Genomic DNA, 20,036 nt, shown 5'->3' with positions numbered 1-20,036 from the left:
CCTGAATTAAATATAGAAATAATTTTAGTTAGAAAAAAAAATCATATTTGTATTTAGCTTCATACACTTATTTATATTTATATATTTTTAATATATTATAACAATTATTACAATAATTTAAAGCTAAATTATATCACACCAAAACTTTTGCCAAATACTCATCATTATGAGTATTATTCTTGTCAAATTTTTAAAACGTTACACAAATTATTCACAAAATATTTTACATGAAAAGAGTTCATCAAAGCAACATCTAATTATTAAGTATGTACAATTTTACTCTACCTTTTATCATTAAAATTATGATCTTACAAAATTATTTTATTGTTAAAGTATGCTCTTTATCACCACCTATAAAATATAACAATTTTTCTGTTGCTTTACTTTCATTTTGGCATAATTATAGTTCTTTAAATTACTAAAATTGTTTTGTGACATAATTTTTTTAACCATGAATTTTTTTAACTCTAAAGATATTTTGTATGAACAACTAGTGAAAGTTATCTACTCTATTACAATGAATTTATGACCAACCTAATAAAAGTTGAGAAACTGAGAAAAAGTTAATATAACATAATAAACATAAAAATTTGAAAATTATAATCACGATAGTATATATAAATCTAAGATAATTCAAATATACAAAATAGAAACTTTATAAACAATCCAAAACATGACATATGTCATAATCAAATTAAGGATCATCGACCTATTTACTCCTCAGAAGTGTATCGCATTCTACCAAAACTACTTAAAACTATGACCTCGTCTCAAATATTCTCGAATCGTAAATTCTAAACTTATTTCTACTTGAATCAAAAGTTCTCATATATTTCTCCATATACCTTGGTTTAAACGGTTTACGAACCAAATCCAATAGAAAACCACATAAATCCGGTTTGAAACCAATTTTAAAACGGTTTACCATTCCAACTTCCCAAATTTGAAAATTCCTTTTCAATTACTCGATCAAGCAGCTCTTGTTTCAGTACCAGAATCATCAACATTATTCAGAAGAGAAAACCCTAGATTTTGACCAGAAACATCAATCACCGACTAATCTTCCAAACTTATAATGCTATTTACTGTAAAATCACTTTTTGAACCTCCATCAGTGTCTCCATCATCGATTAAATCAGCGGAATTTATATACTTCGATTCCATTTCATTGCATCTGATAGCTTCCATTGAAGAACCCGCATGAATCAAAGACTCATGCAATAGATCGGCAAAATTATATCAGAAAAAAGAAATCAAAGATCAAAGCTTTTGATATAAACAAATAATATTTTTTTTGGTCAACATTTGGGCCACAACAGGCCGGTTCATTAGCCAAATCTCTGCATTCATAGATAGCGGGACTCGATCCCTCGTGTGATGGTGCCTTATACAATTGGAATTACCAATGACCACTACAGTAAGATTACTTCAGAAACATAATTTTTCTGTAGATATAATGTTATTTTCTTAATTAGCTGTTCTATTACGTTTCAAAAATAATATTTCTTTTGACATAATTTATGCTATTCTTTTTAATTTTGTTATTCACTATTTATTGATTAATAATAATATACATGTTTAATGCTTAATGAATTATTTTTTTTGTTTATACATGTTAAAATCTAATTGAGAAAAGTGTATAATATAATTAGGGTACAATAGAAAATAGATTAGTTTAGTTAATTTTCTTTTTTGATTTAGGCTTTTTTAAAGATATAAACATGTAATTTTATGTAGATTTAATGTTATTTTCTTAATTAGTTTTTTTGAAAAATAATAATTTTTGACACGTATCATGCAATGTTAATAGCTAACTTTGAAAACCTAACTCTATATAATAAAATTAGTAATTTTTTTAGAGATTCTTTTTTTTTAATAGAAATTTGTGTAAAATTGACACTTGTCAGGATCTTACAAGTTAATAATTTTTAAAATTGACACGTGTCACAATCTAGTGAGTTATTAAATTTTGAAACCATATTTTATATAATAAGATAAAACTATGCAACCAACGGTATATCAAAAAAAAATATATATATATATATATATATATATGTGGAAACAAAAATTGTATATGTCTTTGAAATCAGTCACCCAATTACGTTTTGCATTTGTATTTAACGACGACCTTTAGGCTTGTCTCTGGTGATGCTGATGCATAACAATAATAAACCGTAGTAGTGATTAACTTGAATATATAGACTTCATCGCCTAAGCTAATAAGTTTAGCTTTACGCTTCATTATACATGGTTCAACGTTGTTGTTCTGGATCTGACTCTCACCAAATAAACCCTAAAACCCAGCATCATGACCAGTTGAGTTGACCACCATAAACTCTCTTCCCCTTGCTGCTACTTTTGCTTGACCACAAAGAGACTTTTTTGCAAAGCTCCCTCATTTGGATAAAGTTGTTCCACTTTTTGCAAGTAAATCGTACATTACTCAGAGATGTCAACGGAGTTCTACAAAGCACCTTGGAAGACTTGATATCTTCTTCATCCAACGAGGATCGCTGTAGGCAAACAAGTTAGGTTGCACACCCACGGTTTATGAACTAAATTGGAAGATTGTACGTGTTGTTATTATACTGTCATATCCACACATGGCAAAATAAGTGATTCTGGCCAAAGTTCTTCTGATTATCTGCGTTCCTGTTTGCACCTTATTGCCAATCAAAATTAACTTTCTATTTTCTGGCGAAGTTGTCATTTTAGAACTGCTAACATAACTAAAGTTATAACCAAACATATTATTATTGTCTTTAACTAGCAAAGTAATGATTATAGGCTGTTTTAGATTCAAAATGCCGACAATAGCTACTACTTAACGGTTCCGTTTAAATGGAAAAAAAAAACAACGAGGGTGTAATCAAAGCTCATTCTTTGCTTTTCCTTCGCTGGCTGGTTCCCCGTTCACAGCAACAAGCTCGGTGTCGAATATTAGTGTCGCACCACCTGCAATTCCCCATTCATTTTCATTAAACATTGAGTCTAAACAGCAATATAGTCCCTAAAACAAATGCTGCTAGAATAGGAAATTTACACAACACAACAAGTACTCTCATTATCTGACTCCCTATTTCTTGGTTCTGATGCACGAACGGTACACACGCATTATTGGTTTATCAATCATTTAACAAGGTACAGCCTTTTTCATTGGCTGGTCAAATTCAGTATCTTATGTTCTCTCTAGCCTCATCATTAGATAGAAGGATGGAACTAAATCATCTACTAGACGTTCATCCGAGCAACATAACATAACATACCTGGAATTTTTGGTGGTGAGCCGCTTTCACCATAACCAAGTTTGGATGGGATTTTCAACTTTCTCTTCTCACCTACACAAGCTCCCAGTAAACCCTGGTCCCATCCTGCAACATTTCAAATTAAGTTCCATCACCTTCAATTTTGTCTTGTCAAAAATATAATGTAACAATAACAGGAGAAAACAGATGGAGTTTATGCGATGCAATGCCACAGAAACAAACCTGGGATGACTTGACCAGTTCCAAGCTCAAACTCAATAGGGTCACCCCTCTCAAAACTTGAATCAAAGACAGTTCCATCAGTTAACTTTCCCTGCAAGAGCCAAGAGAGAACTCCGTTAATCGCCAAGCTGTTTTTAGATTTCATAATCATCGTTTGTTCTTCTTAAGCTATCCAATACCAACAATTACTTAAATACTAATGAAGTTAATTCCACAATTTTCATCCCCCCCCCCCTGATGTTTCATGAACATTTGTAAAGGTTGCAATAAGAAGAAGAAAGCACCTCCATGGCTCTTCTTTTCTCTCAATCAGAATACTATAAATGCAAGCAAGAAGGAACCTTCCCAGCAATAAGGTTACAAAACTAGTAAAAGCTTCAAATAAAACTGACCCGATAGTGAACCTTGATCTTATCCCCTTTGTGAGCCTGAAGATCACATTTCTGAGGCTTGAACTGTAAGAAAAAAAAAGAGAGAAACAAATGAAACCAATGGTCAGAAAACTGCATTAGCCAAAAGAGCATAGAGGCCAAGTCCATTTCCAATTTCTTCATTTACTTTCTAAAGACTGTAACTAAAACAACATAATCTTTACCATTATCATCTTTCTAATCACGCGAATTAACATAAATTTCAGTTGAATTTAAAGTTAAAATAACGTAATCATGACCATTGTTATCTTCTAATCACGTTGAGATCAAATTCAATTTCATTCGAACATACTCCTACACCAGATAATCAAATTCAAATATGGAAGTTGAAATTACGAGCGTTAGTACTCACCTTGACACCAATCTGCAACTCTGTCACATCACCAGACTTCTTCGCATAAGCTGGAGATCAATCATCATCATCACAAATCGACGAGAACATCAAAAAACAAATCAACGTAGATCATCAGATCGATCGGATAAATCACATCGAAATCGAGATAGAGACAGAAGATTAAGAAGACGGAAAAAGGAGAAGATGATTAATATTTTACCTAATGTTAGCACCGTAAGCAGAAGCAAAACTCCAGCAGCTTTCATGGCGGATGCAGAGCTCATCATCATCATCATCTTCACGTTTTCGATTTTGATTTCTTTCAGTCACTGATTATACGATATAGATCTGTTTCGGGGGGTCCTCTTTGTTGACAACAAAGACGAAACTAAATCTAATGGGCTTACGCCGTATTAATAGATAGGCCCACTTATAGCCCACTATCCATAAATTATTTCTCGTCACCTAATTAACGTGTTTAAGGCGGTGGAAAAAACAAAACGCGTTTTAAGCGGCGGATCACGGAGTCACTCACATTGTTTGTGCCTTCCTTGGTTTCAGTTTCATTGAATTGAACAAATGTGATGTATAAATGGTTTATATATGCAAATCATTGACCAATGCTCCCCTAATCTTGTGAATTGTCTGAAGATGTATGTCTCTTGGTTAATAATATGAGAACTGACAAAGAGCTTTGTAACAGTATAATGTTATAAGTGTGTCATCATCGTCAGTAATGATAAACGGAAAGAGCATTTATAAATCAACAAATGTTGTACAGCTTTTGGATTACATATCAGTAACCATTTGATATATCCTTCAGGAGAAAGATTCATATAGCATCATTCTTATAAAAGGTTACAAGATAATGACATCTCAAATCATTCAAACAATAGAAACCGCAGGATATCTCTACCCGATCATACCTCAAGTCTTAACAGCAGTGTTCCCATCCCTATGATTCAACCTGAAATGTGTATCCTAGTATAGTTTGGATCATTACTGAGATCTGCAGGTTCATTTACTAGAGTATAAAACTTACACTCTTAACCGCAGTGATCCATCTTTTAGCCGTTTTTCGAATTACAAGAGCTCAGCGGATTGGTCGCCATTCAGATGATCAGAACAGAACCTATTCAATCATCCCTTGTTCAGAAAATACACTTCGTCCATCAATGTTCTGTAGTTCCTTTCACCCATCACCGGATCCCGTTTCTTCCATTCTTCAACCAGCTCAAGAGCTTCATCCCCTCTACCTCCCCTACACAACTCTGACAAAACAGTATTATAAGTCAACATATCCGGAGACAAGGAATTCGCCAACATGTCATACACAACCTCAACCGCTTCACTCAATCTCCTCTCCATGGAAAGACTACAAATCAAAACCATATAACAACTCCCATTCGGAACCATCCCTTTACTCCTCATCTCCTTGTAAAATCCTAAACCCTGTCCAAGCCTTTCTTTCTCACAAAGCCCCTTAATTAAGTAACTATAAGTATAAGCATTAGGCTCAGAGCCATACAGAGCCATCTCACGAAACACCCTAATAGCTTCATCTACCTCAAGACACTTTGCATAAGCCTTGATGATCATATTCAACACATACGTATCTGGAATCACACCGTTCGACTTCATCTGCTTAGTGAGCGATCTAACAGCGTGAAGATACACATAACACACATTCAATTTGTTGAATCTCTTGAGCAATGAGCTAAGAAGCAGAGTATAAGTCTCAAGATCAGGTTTCGAGTAATCAGATCGAAGCATCTTGTTATAAACATCGAAAGCTCTGTTGAAGAGAAACTTACGACCACAGCAGAATCTGATGATGCAATTGTAGAGAGGAACACTCGTTTCACAAGCGCCGGCGATTACTTCTTCCATTAAGGTTTCGACGAATTTGTTTCGTTTTCCGGTGATTGCTTGTTTGATCATGGCGTGGTAAGCTTCGTGGTTGTGTTTGTATCCTCGTTGCTGAGCTGTCCATCGGAAGATGTCGAGAGCCAGATCTGGATCGGATTGGGCTCGTAACGCCGTTACGACGTCGGAGTTTGTGAATCCTGGTTTCAGATTCTGGATCCATGTTTCGAATTGAGTCTCGAGTGGAGTTCGGGTTCGAGTCCGGGAAGGGGGGGTGTGTGTTTCCGCCGGAGAATCAAAAGACGAGAAAGATAGAGATAGGCGATTCACGGCGGAGGAGGAAATACACGGCAGAGATAAGTTACGGGCGGAGGAGAAAATGATGACGCGTCGGAGTGTCGCCGACATCGACGGAACGAGAAGTCCGATATTGTATATAGTTTAAAGGTGCTCGGGGAAAGCTAATTCTCCGGTGTGGCTCGTTCGATGATGCCAAATACAGTAATACTAATAGGGTTTATCCCATTTTGAAACTAATTATAGGCTTATACCGTAAACAATTTGAGAATTTTCTTTAAATACCACTAAATTTTTTTTTCCCAAAAATAACATATTTTAATTTTTTTTTCCAAATGCCAAAATTATCATAAACACAAAAAATTGATTTTTAAGGATGTATAAATTTTTTTTACGTTTGAGTTGACATATTTAGTTTTAGGGTATAGTTTTTAGGGCTAGGGTTTAGTATTTAGAATTTAGGAATTAGTTTTTAGTATTAGAACTTTAATTCAATTATGTGGTATTTTTGGAAAAAATTATATTTTAATGGTATTTTTGGAAAAAACTAAATTGTGTTATTTTTGAAATAAAAACATATTTTAATAGTATTTATGACAATTGCCCAAATAATTATTGAGGAACGGAATAAATGCATAACTAGTGACCAAACAATAATAATATTTTTAAAAATGTATGAAATATTAAATAAATTAATCAATAATTTATTTTTAATGTACAGAAAATAAATTTTCTATTTGAATTAAAAATCAAAATTTGTGAATATAATTTTGGATACATCATATTAAATACTGATAGTTATAATTAACTTACAATAAAATTTTAAGAATAATTTCAAATATTCTTTAATTTTTATTTACGATATAAACATCTTTTAAATTTATTTTACTATTCATACAATTTCCAAATAAAAACTTCAGATTAATTTAACATGAAATTTTGTATCAAAAATATTTTTCTGCCAATATACTGTGAAAAATATGAATATTAGTGTATTATCAGATTGAAAATATTATTAATAAACATAATTTTATTTATTTTAAAATTAAAAAACGAATTTTAATATTTATTTTTTTTCTTCATCAATTTTGGGAGGAACATTTTGGTTATATTGTTCGTCATTTTACGAGGAATGTAGAGGAATAATAAGGAAATAATATTCTTTGTAAATGGTAAAAAATTGAAGGAAAGAAGAGGAATATCATAGTTTTATTTAGAGAAATAGGGAAAACAAAATTAACACATAAATTTATAAATTAAATTCATTTTTTAACAAAATAAAAATAAAAAATTTATTTAGAAACAATTCAATTTCTTCGATTTCTCGTTGAAATGGTCACCAAAATATGATAACTTTCTAATTTAACCAGATTCTGGTACCAACTAAAATCTCTACATAGAGAGAAAAGTTACGAGTACGATTTGCAGAGGAGAAAAAGATGAGGCGTTGGAGTATCGCCGACACTGGACGGTATTATAGCTTCAAGATGTTCATAGATAAAATCGACATATTGTAGCTAAAATCGACATATTGGGAGATGAATGAAATTTTTAATTTTATATTAAAAAAAAAAGCTAAAACCTGTAGTAGGGTTTATTGCATTTTGAAATTAATTATAGTTTTGTTTTTGAAAAATTAGAAAAAAAAAATAACACGGATAATCATAAATTATTATTATTATTTACCTCATTAAATGAGTATGATTTTGGAGAAGAAATCAAAGAAACATTTTAATTTTTTGAAATAGTTTTACTAAACTAACAATTTCCAATATTTCTTATATTTTCTTTTTTTTCGATTATATCATTCTACTCAATACAATTGTTTGTATGCTAAAAGATTGTATGTTGATATATAGAAAATTCTTACATCAATTAGAGAAAATAAAAATAAATAATAACAATTACCAAAAGTAAATGTACGTATTTCCTCACTTTTACATGATGGTTTTATGGGCTGTTATTGGAGATATAATTTCTAAATCCATATGGAATTGTAAATTCTAGAAATCAAAACACATGGATTTTGAAATAACATGTTTTATCCTTGGATTTGAATCATTCCATTTTACACTATCAAATCCACTCAAATACATTTAAAACATAATGTAGATTTTGAAATCCAAGAACAAATCATTAAATGAATAGCATTGGAATTTAATAAGTATTTGTAAATCATAGAACCAATAACACATAATTTTGATAAGTATTTTAAAATCAATGATTGAACAACACATGATTTTTGTTTAGATTTCTAAATCCATTAAAATCATAGAACCAATAACCCCCTCTTAATCTTATCTTCCAATAATCATCAATTATCTGGCTAAATTCTAAAATGTTAGAAGTACAATAAAATAAAATACAATTACTATGTTACTGAGAGTTGGAATAGGGTTGAATCTTACAGCAATCATCAATGATTTATCTAGGACGTTAGTCAGAGTTGGAATAGGATTGGGTTATAGAGCATATAAAAAAGAAACAAACATACATAAGCAGAAAGAAAAAAAAAAAACAAAAAAAAAAACGATGGATACATTCTTCATCAACGAAGTTTTCATTCCATTAGCATTATTGGGCATATCTTGTCTTATTTCTCTTGTGGTGTTTGCCATTAAGCGTTGTCGTTATGATGACGGTCCAGACGATATAGGCACGAGGACTCGCTGCATCAATCTCCCTCTGCAGTCTTATTTGTTTTTATTGTTATGCACTTGTTTCTTTCTTTTTGTTTTTCTTAGTTTATGGTTATCTTTTGCTTCTGTATTTAAGATTTTTATTCCATATATGTAGGCCGTTTTGTCAAGTTCGGAATCATTCCAACATGAAAAAAATATATAATCAATCAGTTTGTATCGGTAGTCTATTTGGATTAGGGTTAAATTGTATCAGTTTGTTCGGAATCATAATATTTTTGGTTTAGTTTGATTTTGCTTCAGTTTCTTGGTTTTTGTCTTTTTTTTTTTTTTTTTTTTTTTTTTTTTTTTTTTTTTAATAAATGTTAAATTATATTCAAATAAAAAATAGCGTTTTACATCAGCGGTTGGGTAGAAAATTTTTTTGTGTGCCAAAATTTAAACAAGTGCTAGCATAGTGTAGTCTTTCTCCTTAGTAGCATGTGGCGAGCCATGTCTGCATACCCAGAGCATAGCGTCGATCCCCCATTCATTCAATAGCGAGAAGTTGAGCTCTAATTTGCTTGTCAAGCCAGCCAATAAGAGTTAGCTTAGGAGTAGGAACCTCCCCATGCCGCCTAGCATTACGTTTCCGCCAGACAGAGTAAACGGTGAGTTGAAAAGTGTAATGAATCAAGAAATCATACACCCTTTCAGCTGGAGTGGTAGAGATGAAATCAATAAGCGAGATCCAAGAAGTATTGAAGCGGGTGCTCTATAGTGTTTGCGCTATACCAGACCACACTGCAGCTGTATACGGACATGAGAAGAACAAGTGTTCTCTCGTCTCCACCTGAGCAGAACAAAAAACACAACTCACATTACTGCCATTACGCCAATAAACCATTCGATCACTTGTGGATAGTCGGTTGTGTACTGCAAGCCAAGTACAAAAAGAATATTTAGGCGTTTCATGAGCAAACCAAACACCCTTATGCCAAGCAACCGGGTTGGAGGTTGTTCTAATATGGTTCCAGGTATCCCTAGTCGAAAATGTGTCCTTATAAACATCCCCTTTTCCTCGCCATAAGACCCGATCTGCCCGAGAGGTATTTCGAGTCTGAAACGCTTGGTGTAGAGCATCTTCAATTTCATTAAACAACGCCACTCGGTGAGCCCGTCGTCGCCGACCATACCAAGCCTCATGGAGAGACATATGTTCTCTTATCCTCAAGTCAATCATGCCTCGTGAACCAACTTTATCCAACAGATAACCATGAGCCGACAAGTTGTCATACCAGAACGATGCGAGAGTTCCATTGTTGACCTCCACTTTTGCAAAAGTTTTAGCCAAGTCTCGATATTTTAGCAAACGTTTCCACATCCAGGAGCCCGAGAGAGATGCAGGTTTAATAGACCAGAAACAGCCATCCTTAAATAAATTCATGCGAGACCATTTAACCCATAATGAATCCCCACCATAGACCAACCGCCATATTAACTTTAAGCAACTTACATCATTTGTCTCCTTCAGTGATCTCAATCCTAGTCCACCCTCACACTTAGGTTTACATACATCAGTCCATGACAACTTTGCCTTCTTAACATTCAGAGCCGGGCCAGACCATAAGAAAGCAGAGCATATACTATCTAATTCTCGAATGCTTTCCCGCTGAAGCCTAAAAGCATTCATCCAGAAACTTGATGTACACCACAACACCGAGCGTATGAGGTCGAGACGACCTGCAAAGGAGAGATTGCGTGCCGTCCACGTTTTTACCCTGTTATTAATTTGATCAAACAAAGGGGAGAGGTCCGTTGTAGTGATTCTTCGAGGTACTAAAGGGAGTCCAAGATATCGAACAGGAAATTGTCCCAAACCGAAACCATACCAATTGCCCAAAAGTTCAGTATTATCCGGGGAGACTCCTCCAAGATACAAAGTTGTTTTCTCCATACTAATGGTTAGGCCTGAACGCTTGGCAAAATGATTCAAAACCTGGACAATACCATCAACAGATCGGACCTTACCATCCGATAATATCATGAGGTCATCCGCAAAACAGAGATGCGTTAATCATAGATTTTTGCACCGCGGGTGATATCCAATGTCCTGCGAACCAGTAGCTTTATCCAACATCTATGATAGAACATCCATACAGATGACAAACAGGTAGGGCGAGAGTGAGCAGCTTGACGCAGGCCCCTAGCACTGCGAAAATAGCCCGCAATCCATTTACCTAAACCGAGAATGAAGCCATAGTGACACAGAGAGAGATCCAATGGATAAATGTAGGTGGAAATTGTAAAGCAGTTAAAACATTGAACAGAAAAGACCACTGAACTAAATCAAAAGCCTTCGAAATATCCACTTTCACCGCACACCTTGTTGAGATATTATCTTTATGATAATCCTTCACCAGCTCTGTTGCAAGGAGTACGTATTCAATAAGTAACCGATCAGCCACAAACGCTGATTGGTTCCCGACAATGAACTTAGGCAAGTTACGCTTAAGTCTGTTAGCTATAACCTTCGAGATAACCTTGTAAAGAACATTACAACAGGAAATTGGCCGATAATCTCGCATCTCTTTGGCATCCTTCTTCTTCGGTATTAGGGCTAGTATCGTGGCATTGAGTCCCTTTGGTAGGAAACCTTTGGCAAAAAAAGACTGGACCGCGACAACAAACTCAGAACCAATAATGTCCCAAGCAACTTTATAAAATTCAATTGTATAGCCATCCGGACCCGGTGACTTATCACTTGGCATAGCAAACAATATCTTTTTTATCTCCTCCCCCGTGACAATCCTAGTGGGCCAACGACAATCTTCATCTGAGCAACGGAATGACAACAAATCAGCAAGACAATCCATTGACATCCCCTCATAGTCAACATGTATAGTTTGGAGAAAGGATTGAAAGAAAGACACAGCCTCCGGTTTGATATCCTCTGTGGTCTTTAACAGTCGTCCATCCTGAGTTACAATTTCCCTCATCGTATTCACAGCCTCTCAAGTAGTCACGGCACGATGGAAAGCCTTATTGTTTCGATCTCCCACTTGGAGCCAGTGCAATTTTGACCGCTGTTTCAAAAACTTCTCCTCAAGAACAGAGACATGGTCCCATCGTGCATAAGCCTCTTTCTCCTCTTCCATAGCAGAGACAGAAGGGGAAGCTAGGTTGGTCTCCTGCTTCCGACACAACTCCTCCAACGCATCTTTAGTCTGTTTTGACAAGTTGCTCAGCTTCTTCCTTGCCAAACATCGGATACACGGTCTTAAAAGCTTGAGTTTCTTTGAAAACCGGTAAAGCGATGAAGTTGACAAATAGATCCCTTCCGTGTCCTCCCAGAACTCTTTGACAAGAGGCTTAAACTCCTCCATTTCAGAAATTCCATTTACAAACTTGAAAGGTCTTCGGGAGATACTAGTACCAGCAACCCCACTTAAATGAACTCTACAACGTAAATGATCAGATATTCCTCCAGCTTCGAACACACTGTATGATTGAAGAAAAGAGGAAGACCAGTTGTCATTGACCAAAACTCTATCCAATTTTTTCGAAATCAAGTTACCATCCTGTTTATTGTTCCATGTAAATAACGGGCCATGATAAGCCAGATCCTTGAACTGACAATCATTTACCAGTGAACGAAAATCATGCATCCCCGAGAAGAGAGTTGGACGAGTGTCAACCCCCGAGTGCTCATCTAGCTCCAAAGTCACATTAAAATCTCCCAGAACCAACCAAGGCCTTCTCCAAAGCACGATGTGCTCTCAAATCTGTCCACAACTCCTTCCTACCTTCAACACTGTTTGCCACATAAACAAAAGAGCAAAAAAAACTCCTCCTCCTGCTCTTCTAGTTTTACGGAACACGTTATAAGTTGACTAGTTTTATAGAACGGAGTAACTCTCACATTACCCCTCCAAACAACCCAAATACGCCCCAGAGGATGATGCTCATAATTAGTCAATAAAGACCAGTCCTTGAACACCTTATTCCCCAGTCGCAAAGCTTTTCCTTCTGTTACTCGAGTCTTTAACAAACCTCCAAATTGAAACTTACCATCATCCACCCACTTCTTTATTACGGAATGCTTTGTAGAATTATTTAGACCGCGCACATTCCAAAAGAACATGGACATTTAATTTTATTTACGAGTGTTTTTCTTTCTCTCATCCCTAGGAGGAATCCTAGATGATTGAGAAGAAGCTGGTTGAATCACCTTATGTGCCGTCTTAGAGTCCCGCGGGAGAGAGGGACGTATCCAGGACGCATTGGCTGCATCACGAGTCTTGTCCTCTTGCACTGGTTTTTGTCTTTTTGACTACCCGTTTATTTGTTATTGGAAATATCACTGACCTGATTGATTGAATCGGCCTTCGGAGTAAACAAACACTTGAATCAAGTTTTGTTGGCATGCATCCTGGTTTGGTTTGGTTAGTAGGAGAAACACTTCTGACTTGGTGAGGATCGGACTTCGGTATTTGGGAACAGAGAAAGAGGATAATTAACAATGAAGAGACTTCCGTAGATGTGAATAGGATGTGATCCATCCATGCTATGTGGCTCTCAAATAACATATAAACTGAAGAAATCTTAAGCACAAAGGAATATATGAGTTTATAGAGCCAAGAGTAACCACAACCGAGCAACCAGTCCTTCTATACCAGCTGTGCACACCCCACCATCAGTAAGTAGCACACATGACTCCTAATAGCTGGTGGAGCTCCATGAGGTTACCGGAAGTGTTTAAGATGAAAATTCTGGTGACACATGCGAAGGCAACAACGCTTAGATAACTGTAGTAGTGGCTGACCACATAAGCTTTTTCGCTATTTGCACCAAAATCAATCCCATCTTTATCAAAGCCTCCAAGGCTCCAAGGTAAAGCTAAGCCGAACAGAAACAATGCTAAGGTGAATTTAAGTGGCCAAATAAAAACAATGAGACCTTATATACAAACTTTAAAATAACATAACATTCAGAAACAATTTTTGTGATAACTCTCAAATGTACCACTCAACTCATTTTTATTTTAAATTTTTAGTTTAATATATAATACATCACCAAAGCACCTCTGAAACATTCATGATTATTCAAGGATAGATATAGACAAAGTCATAAAGCATAGCACGTTGGTTTAATTATTTCATTTTTTTCCAACTTTTCTTCCTTCAAAGTCCTAAAAAAAAAAAAAAAGATCCAAAGAAGATGATAGCTGCTTTGGTAAATTTGATCTTCTGGACTATAAGTTTGTTGTCTAATTCAATTTCTTATGTGATCTTCCATGTCGCAGCTTGGTCTTTTGTTATATTTGTTCAAACCTTCAAGATTCCGGGAGAAGCCATTGATGCATTGATCAAACTGGTAAGAGATACATTCAATTCTTGTATTCCGAAATTGTGTAAAGTAGTTGTTGATGTTATCAATGAAGTATTTACGATCTTGTTTGATTTGGCCAAAGAACGAGTCATAATAATATCAGATTCGATCTTATTGACGATTTGTGATATGAGGGAGAAAGGAATGCCATGGTTTGACCAATTTCTTAAGGAATGGCCGAAAGTTTTTGAAGGATTTATCGACATGTTATCGACCGTGGTTAGTGGTTTGTGGAATAACTACAAGGGAGCTTTATATTATGTCTATCGAAAGTTACTAGAATAACTAAATTTCTTGTAAACCTATATATTAAATGTCAACAATATTCGAGAATTAATAAGAAAAATATAAATATTTGTGAGTTGATGTTCTGTAGTTCTTTTATTTTTCTTAATTCAATATTTCAATTCTATAACCAGAACAAAAAATAGAAAAAAAAAATGTTCTGTAGTTTTATTAGGTTATTGACTAATTAATGAACACAAAAAAGGTTAGCGACAAGTTTTGAGTAGTATTACTCGAATTTAGATATAAAACCAAATCAAAACTGTTACAGTAACGTTTGTGTGAAATAAAGATCGATTAACAAAACATTTAAGAACATTTTTTGTGTATTTTTTTGTGCAGTAGATTATTATTATTATTATTTTTTTTTACAACAATAAAATCAGCTCATATGAGCCAATTGGAGAGAAAATCGTTTACAAACAACACATGCTGCGGAGATGAACGTTCTTGGCGTGCCAAAGAATCCGCACTTACATTTGCACTTCTTGGAATTAGACACAAAGAGAAACAGGAAAACTCCTCCATGTCCATCTTGAAATCGTTGAGGTATGTCTTGAAGGCCGGCCAGTCCTGAGGCGAAAACACCATCTTCACTAAGTCTGAGCAATCTGTATAAAAAGCTACTTCCCGATAGTCGTGTCCAATCATACACCACAGAGCCCATACAAAGGCTTCTACTTCAGCATGCAATGGGAAAGACTACACCAAAAATTGGCAGCACCCCTCGTCGTCAAATCGTCCTAAAAGGATGAACACACCCATCCTTCACCCGCAAAAGCATCGCCTTCTTTCCACGAGCCATCTACAAAACATCGATAACCGGAGTAACTAGTAGGGAGGTGACCTAGTCGCCCCAATCCCCAAACACAAGAGGGGTTGGGAACTGGTAATGGATCCTCCTCTACCTCCTCTACCTGAGCCTGTAACCAGGAAGACGCTTCCCCAACCGCTAACCTCACTACATCCTCTGGTTTTTCCATCAAATTTTAAAAAACGCAAGCATTTCTCGCTTTCCATATATACTACATGAGCCAGGGGAAAGCCTGTACATGCGAACCCGGATTTGATGAACCTAGGAAGTGATCTACATTGGCATACAAAGATTCCGTGGGAAAGGAATTTGGTCCAACTTGCACGTAAGCTAAGGCCCAAACCTGGCGAGCTAGGGGACACCAAAAAATCGCATGATTTATTGTTTCCTCTTCAGCTCCACATCTTGCACAATCTGGGTCACAAGCAATACCCCGACGCCTCAGGGTTGCCGAGACCTAGATACACCCAATAAAAATAAGATCTTATTTTTACTGGGCCCAGACAAAACTTGCCACATAAAATGCATTATCTTCGGTGGACAAGACACTCTCCAGACCCCCGCGAGTGGAGGAGTAATATCCGGCCCATACCGAGAATCCTGTGAAGTCCTCGGCTTTTCTGCACGTTCCGTATCATACCTGATTTGACTGTATACTTTCCGAATTTTGTAAAATGCCAACCTAGAGAATCTTCCGTCTGACAAGTACCCAACGGTAAAACCCCTATCAATATCATAGATTTTGATTTTGATTGCCAAAGTTCTATAATAGTCAAATCCATAATAGTCAAATCCATAGGATCATACCTCTTACACGGACGATAGATTCAACTGTCAATTTATGTCACCAAAAAATTCACATTGTTACAACAAAAGGGTTTTTACTTTATCACATGATATATATATCAGGTGAAGATCCATATATATGCCCAACATGTCACTGATAAGGATAAGAAGAAACTTTTAGCAAGAGGTTTAGAAAGAAACACGAGATGTTTGATGTTTAGTTGAGAAGAAAGTTTTCCTTATACAAGTCCTAAAATTTTTTATTTTGTTTTGATTATAAGAATTATATGTAGTATACTACTTGAATAATGCTAAATTATCAAGTTGTCCTTCATGGTATTACCTTTTTTTTTTTTCCTGAATGATACTTTAATTAATCTTTTCCTTCTCCCAAAGGGTCAATGTTTTGAGTTACAACGCAAATCCGAGTATGAAAATAACGACTTATATATATTGAATATTGAAGGATTAGGTCTTTCCCGCTTATAGCTGGGGCTGACTTTGCTTTTTTATTTTTCTTTCTATCTCTCTCTCCATCGCTCTCCAACTTATCCCCTCATATTCTGATTATTTATCAATATCATAGATTTTGGTTTTTGATTGCCAAAGTTCTTTAATCACACTCGCTATGGATTGGAGCAGCCTTCCGACGGATTTGCAAGAAGAAGTACTCTCTAGGGTTCCTGCTAAATCTCTGACACGATTGCGTTCAACATCAAAGCAATGGAATACTCTATCGAAATTAGCTAATGTACATTCTACTAATGCACAAAAGGAATCTCTTATTGTTATGTTAGAGAATTTTAGGGTTTTCTTAGTAAGGGCCAATTATCTCCATGAACTTGACATCAACATTGCTCCATCGGTTAACGTAACATCTCAATTCTACCTTGAACATCCGCAGTTCAAATCATCACAAGTCGATATATGCAATGTCTTTCACTGTGACGGCTTATTGTTATGCAGCACCGAAGATGATAAACTCGTGGTATTTAATCCATGTTCAGGGGAAACCAAGTGGATTGAACCTAGAAACCACTACAAGAACACCGACTTCTATGCTCTTGGTTACGACAACAACAAATCCTCCTGCAAGAAATTTAAAGTCTTGAGGGTTGATCGCCGACATGTTCGGGGTGTCAACAATGAGTACGAAATCTATGATTTCACCACTGATTCTTGGAGGTTTCTTGGTCCCACTACTAATTGGTTGTTACCCCAAAGTCATCGTGGCGTGTCGGTGAAAGGAAATACTTATTGGGTTGCTTGTTACAGTGGGAGGCCATATCATGAATTCTTACTAAATTTTGATTATTCAACAGAAGGGTTCCGAAAGCTGCCTCTTCCTCATCAATTTGGTTCTGCTATTAAGGTTTTATCAGTGGTTAGAGAAAACCAACTTTGTCTCTGTGTTACTATTTCAACAGAGTTACATGTCTGGGTGACAGCAATTAGTACCGAATCAGTCATGGTAATTTGGAGAAGGCTCTTTAAAGTGAACGCCAGTTTACATTATGAGTTTTCCAATGGGGTGAGTTTGTTGACCAACGAGCAGAACAAACTTATGTTTTGTTGCAATAATTACATATACGTATCTCCCGATGGTGGAAATGTTACATGCAAATTACCTTTAGCTGAAATACAACAAGGGTTACGTGACATGTAAGTTTTACGCCAATCTATTCCAAGTTTTTTTATTTTCTTGTTTTCTTTCATATCGTTTCATATGTTAGCTTTGTAGTTTGTTTTTTCGGAAGATTGGTCAAATTTACCGGTTTATGTATGCACAGCTTATCTTAAGATACAATTCAGTAATTTCATTTGCATTATTTCTGTTGTTTTTCTTCTAACTTTTTTAGGTTAGTGCCAATGTTTGTACTAGGTTAGTGCCAATGTTTGTAATAACTAATTAATATTCTCGAAGCGTAAATCATTCTTAGTCACGTTTTTGGGAAATGAAGATAGATTAAACAAACCATTTTATTAACTTTTTCTTGGTGTTGTGCATTAGATAGTCTACATCACATGTATAGTTTCAAGGAGATAGTGTGATGATTCAAATACAAACATAATGCAACACTACTTGTGAATTGTGATGCATAGGACCACTGAAGAAGAGCCTCTAGATTTGCATGGCTGCGGAGCCAATGAACTTGGTGAGACCAAAGGTAAGAGCCATAGCCATCCAACCACCAATAACCACCCTAACACTTGACTTAACCACACTTGTCTTTCCCAGGACCGCACCGGTCACTCCAAACACAACCAATGCTATGGTGGCCACAACCGCTACCACCGCCATTCTTACCTTATGATTCTCTATGAATACAGCAGCCAGAAGCGGCATTGCTGCCCCCACTGAAAATGCCAACGCTGATGCAATTGCTGCTTGTCCTGGATTCGGCAACCGTTCTTTCTTCTCTTCCTGCCATTAAACTTGCACTTTTTACTATATACTACATCATATAGAAAATGTTATGTCACCAAAAAGTCTAAAAGGAAACAAAATAAAAAAATATGAATAGTGTCAAAATTTCTATTATAAATTCGCAATAAATATGTTATATCTGTTTTTTCAAACACCAATTTTTACATAGCTAATGTTCACATGTCACCAAAAACAAGTCACATTGTTTTACGAATTTTTTTTACTTTATCATAAAACATAGAATATATATATGTATATTTTATATTTTTTTATATATAGATATAAAAGAACTGAATATCCAAACGCCTACATGCTACTATGATTGGTGGAAGAGCTTCACGGTGTGTTCTAGGCTTCGGGTACCACAATTTATACATCTTCCATTTAATAAAAATTGTTACTATACTTAAAAAAAAATAGTGACAGACTCGTGTAACAAATATCTATCGGAAAATACGTTTACACACAGAATGGTGCGTATTATATACATTACCTCCTCTTGTTCGTCGATTGCGGATAATGATGTCATATTCTCAATAGCTCTCTTCATCTGCGCAGTTTCAATATCTCTTTGGGTACACACAGACACAAACTCACCAATAGCCATACTGCAAGCACCCGCAACAAGGCCGGCAAAACCAACGAGCAGCATTGCTTTGACGTCTTCTTTGATAGAACCAACACCCATCATGAGGGACGCCACTGTGACCAGACCATCGTTGGCTCCAAGCAACGCAGCTCTTAGCCACTGAGCCCTCTGCATGTAGTCCACTTCCTCCTTCTCTTCTCTCGGACGACTTTTCTGATTCCTTGGGCTGCTTGTTTCTGAAAGCTGAACGTTGGAAGCCATGGTTTGGAATTTGTACTGACTACTGAGTAGTGATTTACTTGATTTTGATTGATGAGAAGGCTTGTGGAGAACTCACGCCTTATATAGAAAAATAGAGTAAATAGCGTTGTTTATTAATAGTTGTGTTACCTAATAATATATATAAGAGAAAAAGATAGAGTGGTGGTAGTGGTGGAGACGGTAACGTTGGACACTATACTTCTTCAGAGTGGAAATATAATCGGATGGATCTACATAGCCACCCAAAAGTGCGATCATGATAAACAATATCATTGGTGAAATGGGTTTAATACGATTATTACTAGTGACTGTTGGTGATTAAGTTCATATATTGGTTTATTACTTTTCTTGGTAAAGGTAATTAAGTAATAGAGTTTCCAATATATCATGGTTTTGAACTTTTGAATGCGACATAATTAAAGAGTGTTTTAACGACTTTACATGTTAC

The 20,036-nt window shown here is 35.6% G+C and overlaps 3 protein-coding genes, 1 long non-coding RNA gene and 2 pseudogenes across 6 annotated transcripts; 2 read left to right on the top strand and 4 right to left on the bottom strand.

Moving 5' to 3' along the window:
- Nucleotides 1-2,730: 2,730 nt before the first annotated feature.
- LOC104790050 (peptidyl-prolyl cis-trans isomerase FKBP15-1-like) lies at nt 2,731-4,986 on the bottom strand. Its single transcript, XM_010515752.3, has 6 exons — nt 4,474-4,986; nt 4,272-4,321; nt 3,881-3,943; nt 3,489-3,579; nt 3,267-3,371; nt 2,731-2,955 (listed from the first exon to the last, which is right to left on the bottom strand). The coding sequence occupies exons 1-6, from the start codon at nt 4,547-4,549 to the stop codon at nt 2,870-2,872; spliced, it is 471 nt and encodes a 156-aa protein (XP_010514054.1). The 5' UTR covers nt 4,550-4,986; the 3' UTR covers nt 2,731-2,869.
- Nucleotides 4,987-4,990: 4 nt separating this feature from the next.
- On the bottom strand, nt 4,991-6,662 carry LOC104790041 (pentatricopeptide repeat-containing protein At3g25210, mitochondrial pseudogene; annotated as a pseudogene). Its single transcript, XR_015561708.1, has 2 exons — nt 5,296-6,662; nt 4,991-5,220 (listed from the first exon to the last, which is right to left on the bottom strand). The product of XR_015561708.1 is annotated as a pentatricopeptide repeat-containing protein At3g25210, mitochondrial pseudogene (transcript).
- Nucleotides 6,663-14,177: 7,515 nt separating this feature from the next.
- Nucleotides 14,178-14,789, top strand: LOC147949849 (uncharacterized). Its single transcript, XR_015561728.1, has 2 exons — nt 14,178-14,410; nt 14,508-14,789. It is a non-coding gene; the product is annotated as an uncharacterized LOC147949849 (long non-coding RNA).
- Nucleotides 14,790-15,097: 308 nt separating this feature from the next.
- Nucleotides 15,098-15,693, bottom strand: LOC147949848 (uncharacterized). The gene is made up of 2 exons (XM_087510870.1): nt 15,472-15,693; nt 15,098-15,412 (listed from the first exon to the last, which is right to left on the bottom strand). Exons 1-2 carry the CDS (start codon nt 15,691-15,693, stop codon nt 15,098-15,100), a joined length of 537 nt encoding a protein of 178 aa, XP_087366996.1.
- Nucleotides 15,694-16,938: 1,245 nt separating this feature from the next.
- Nucleotides 16,939-17,976, top strand: LOC104707820 (putative F-box protein At3g23260 pseudogene; annotated as a pseudogene).
- A 296-nt stretch (nt 17,977-18,272) lies between these two features.
- On the bottom strand, nt 18,273-19,700 carry LOC104790035 (vacuolar iron transporter homolog 2.1). 2 transcript variants are annotated; one of them, XM_010515728.2, is made up of 2 exons: nt 19,232-19,700; nt 18,273-18,735 (listed from the first exon to the last, which is right to left on the bottom strand). In XM_010515728.2, exons 1-2 carry the CDS (start codon nt 19,586-19,588, stop codon nt 18,433-18,435), a joined length of 660 nt encoding a protein of 219 aa, XP_010514030.1. In that variant the 5' UTR covers nt 19,589-19,700; the 3' UTR covers nt 18,273-18,432. The 2 variants fall into 2 exon arrangements, with proteins under 2 accessions (XP_010514030.1, XP_087314139.1); XM_087458013.1 differs by having other exon boundaries at nt 18,273-18,766; nt 19,232-19,666.
- Nucleotides 19,701-20,036: the final 336 nt, after the last annotated feature.

The sequence above is a fragment of the Camelina sativa genome, chromosome 1, assembly GCF_030686135.1.
Source record: "Camelina sativa cultivar CO46 ecotype springtype chromosome 1, ASM3068613v1".
Lineage (NCBI taxonomy): Eukaryota > Viridiplantae > Streptophyta > Magnoliopsida > Brassicales > Brassicaceae > Camelina > Camelina sativa.
This window is presented reverse-complemented; position numbering and strand designations above follow the sequence as displayed.

Coding starts and splice junctions, on each gene's coding strand:
- LOC104790035 (XM_010515728.2), bottom strand. CDS start 19,588: ATGGCTTCCAACGTTCAGCTTTCAGAAACAAGCAGCCCAAGGAATCAG. Junction 18,736..19,231: donor CAATCGACGAACAAGAGGAG/GTAATGTATATA, acceptor GTTTAATGGCAG/GAAGAGAAGAAAGAACGGTT.
- LOC147949848 (XM_087510870.1), bottom strand. CDS start 15,693: ATGGAAAAACCAGAGGATGTAGTGAGGTTAGCGGTTGGGGAAGCGTCT. Junction 15,413..15,471: donor CTTTTGCGGGTGAAGGATGG/GTGTGTTCATCC, acceptor TTTTTGGTGTAG/TCTTTCCCATTGCATGCTGA.
- LOC104790050 (XM_010515752.3), bottom strand. CDS start 4,549: ATGATGATGATGATGAGCTCTGCATCCGCCATGAAAGCTGCTGGAGTT. Junction 3,944..4,271: donor AGTTGCAGATTGGTGTCAAG/GTGAGTACTAAC, acceptor TTTTTCTTACAG/TTCAAGCCTCAGAAATGTGA. Junction 3,372..3,488: donor AACTGGTCAAGTCATCCCAG/GTTTGTTTCTGT, acceptor GAAATGTTGCAG/GATGGGACCAGGGTTTACTG.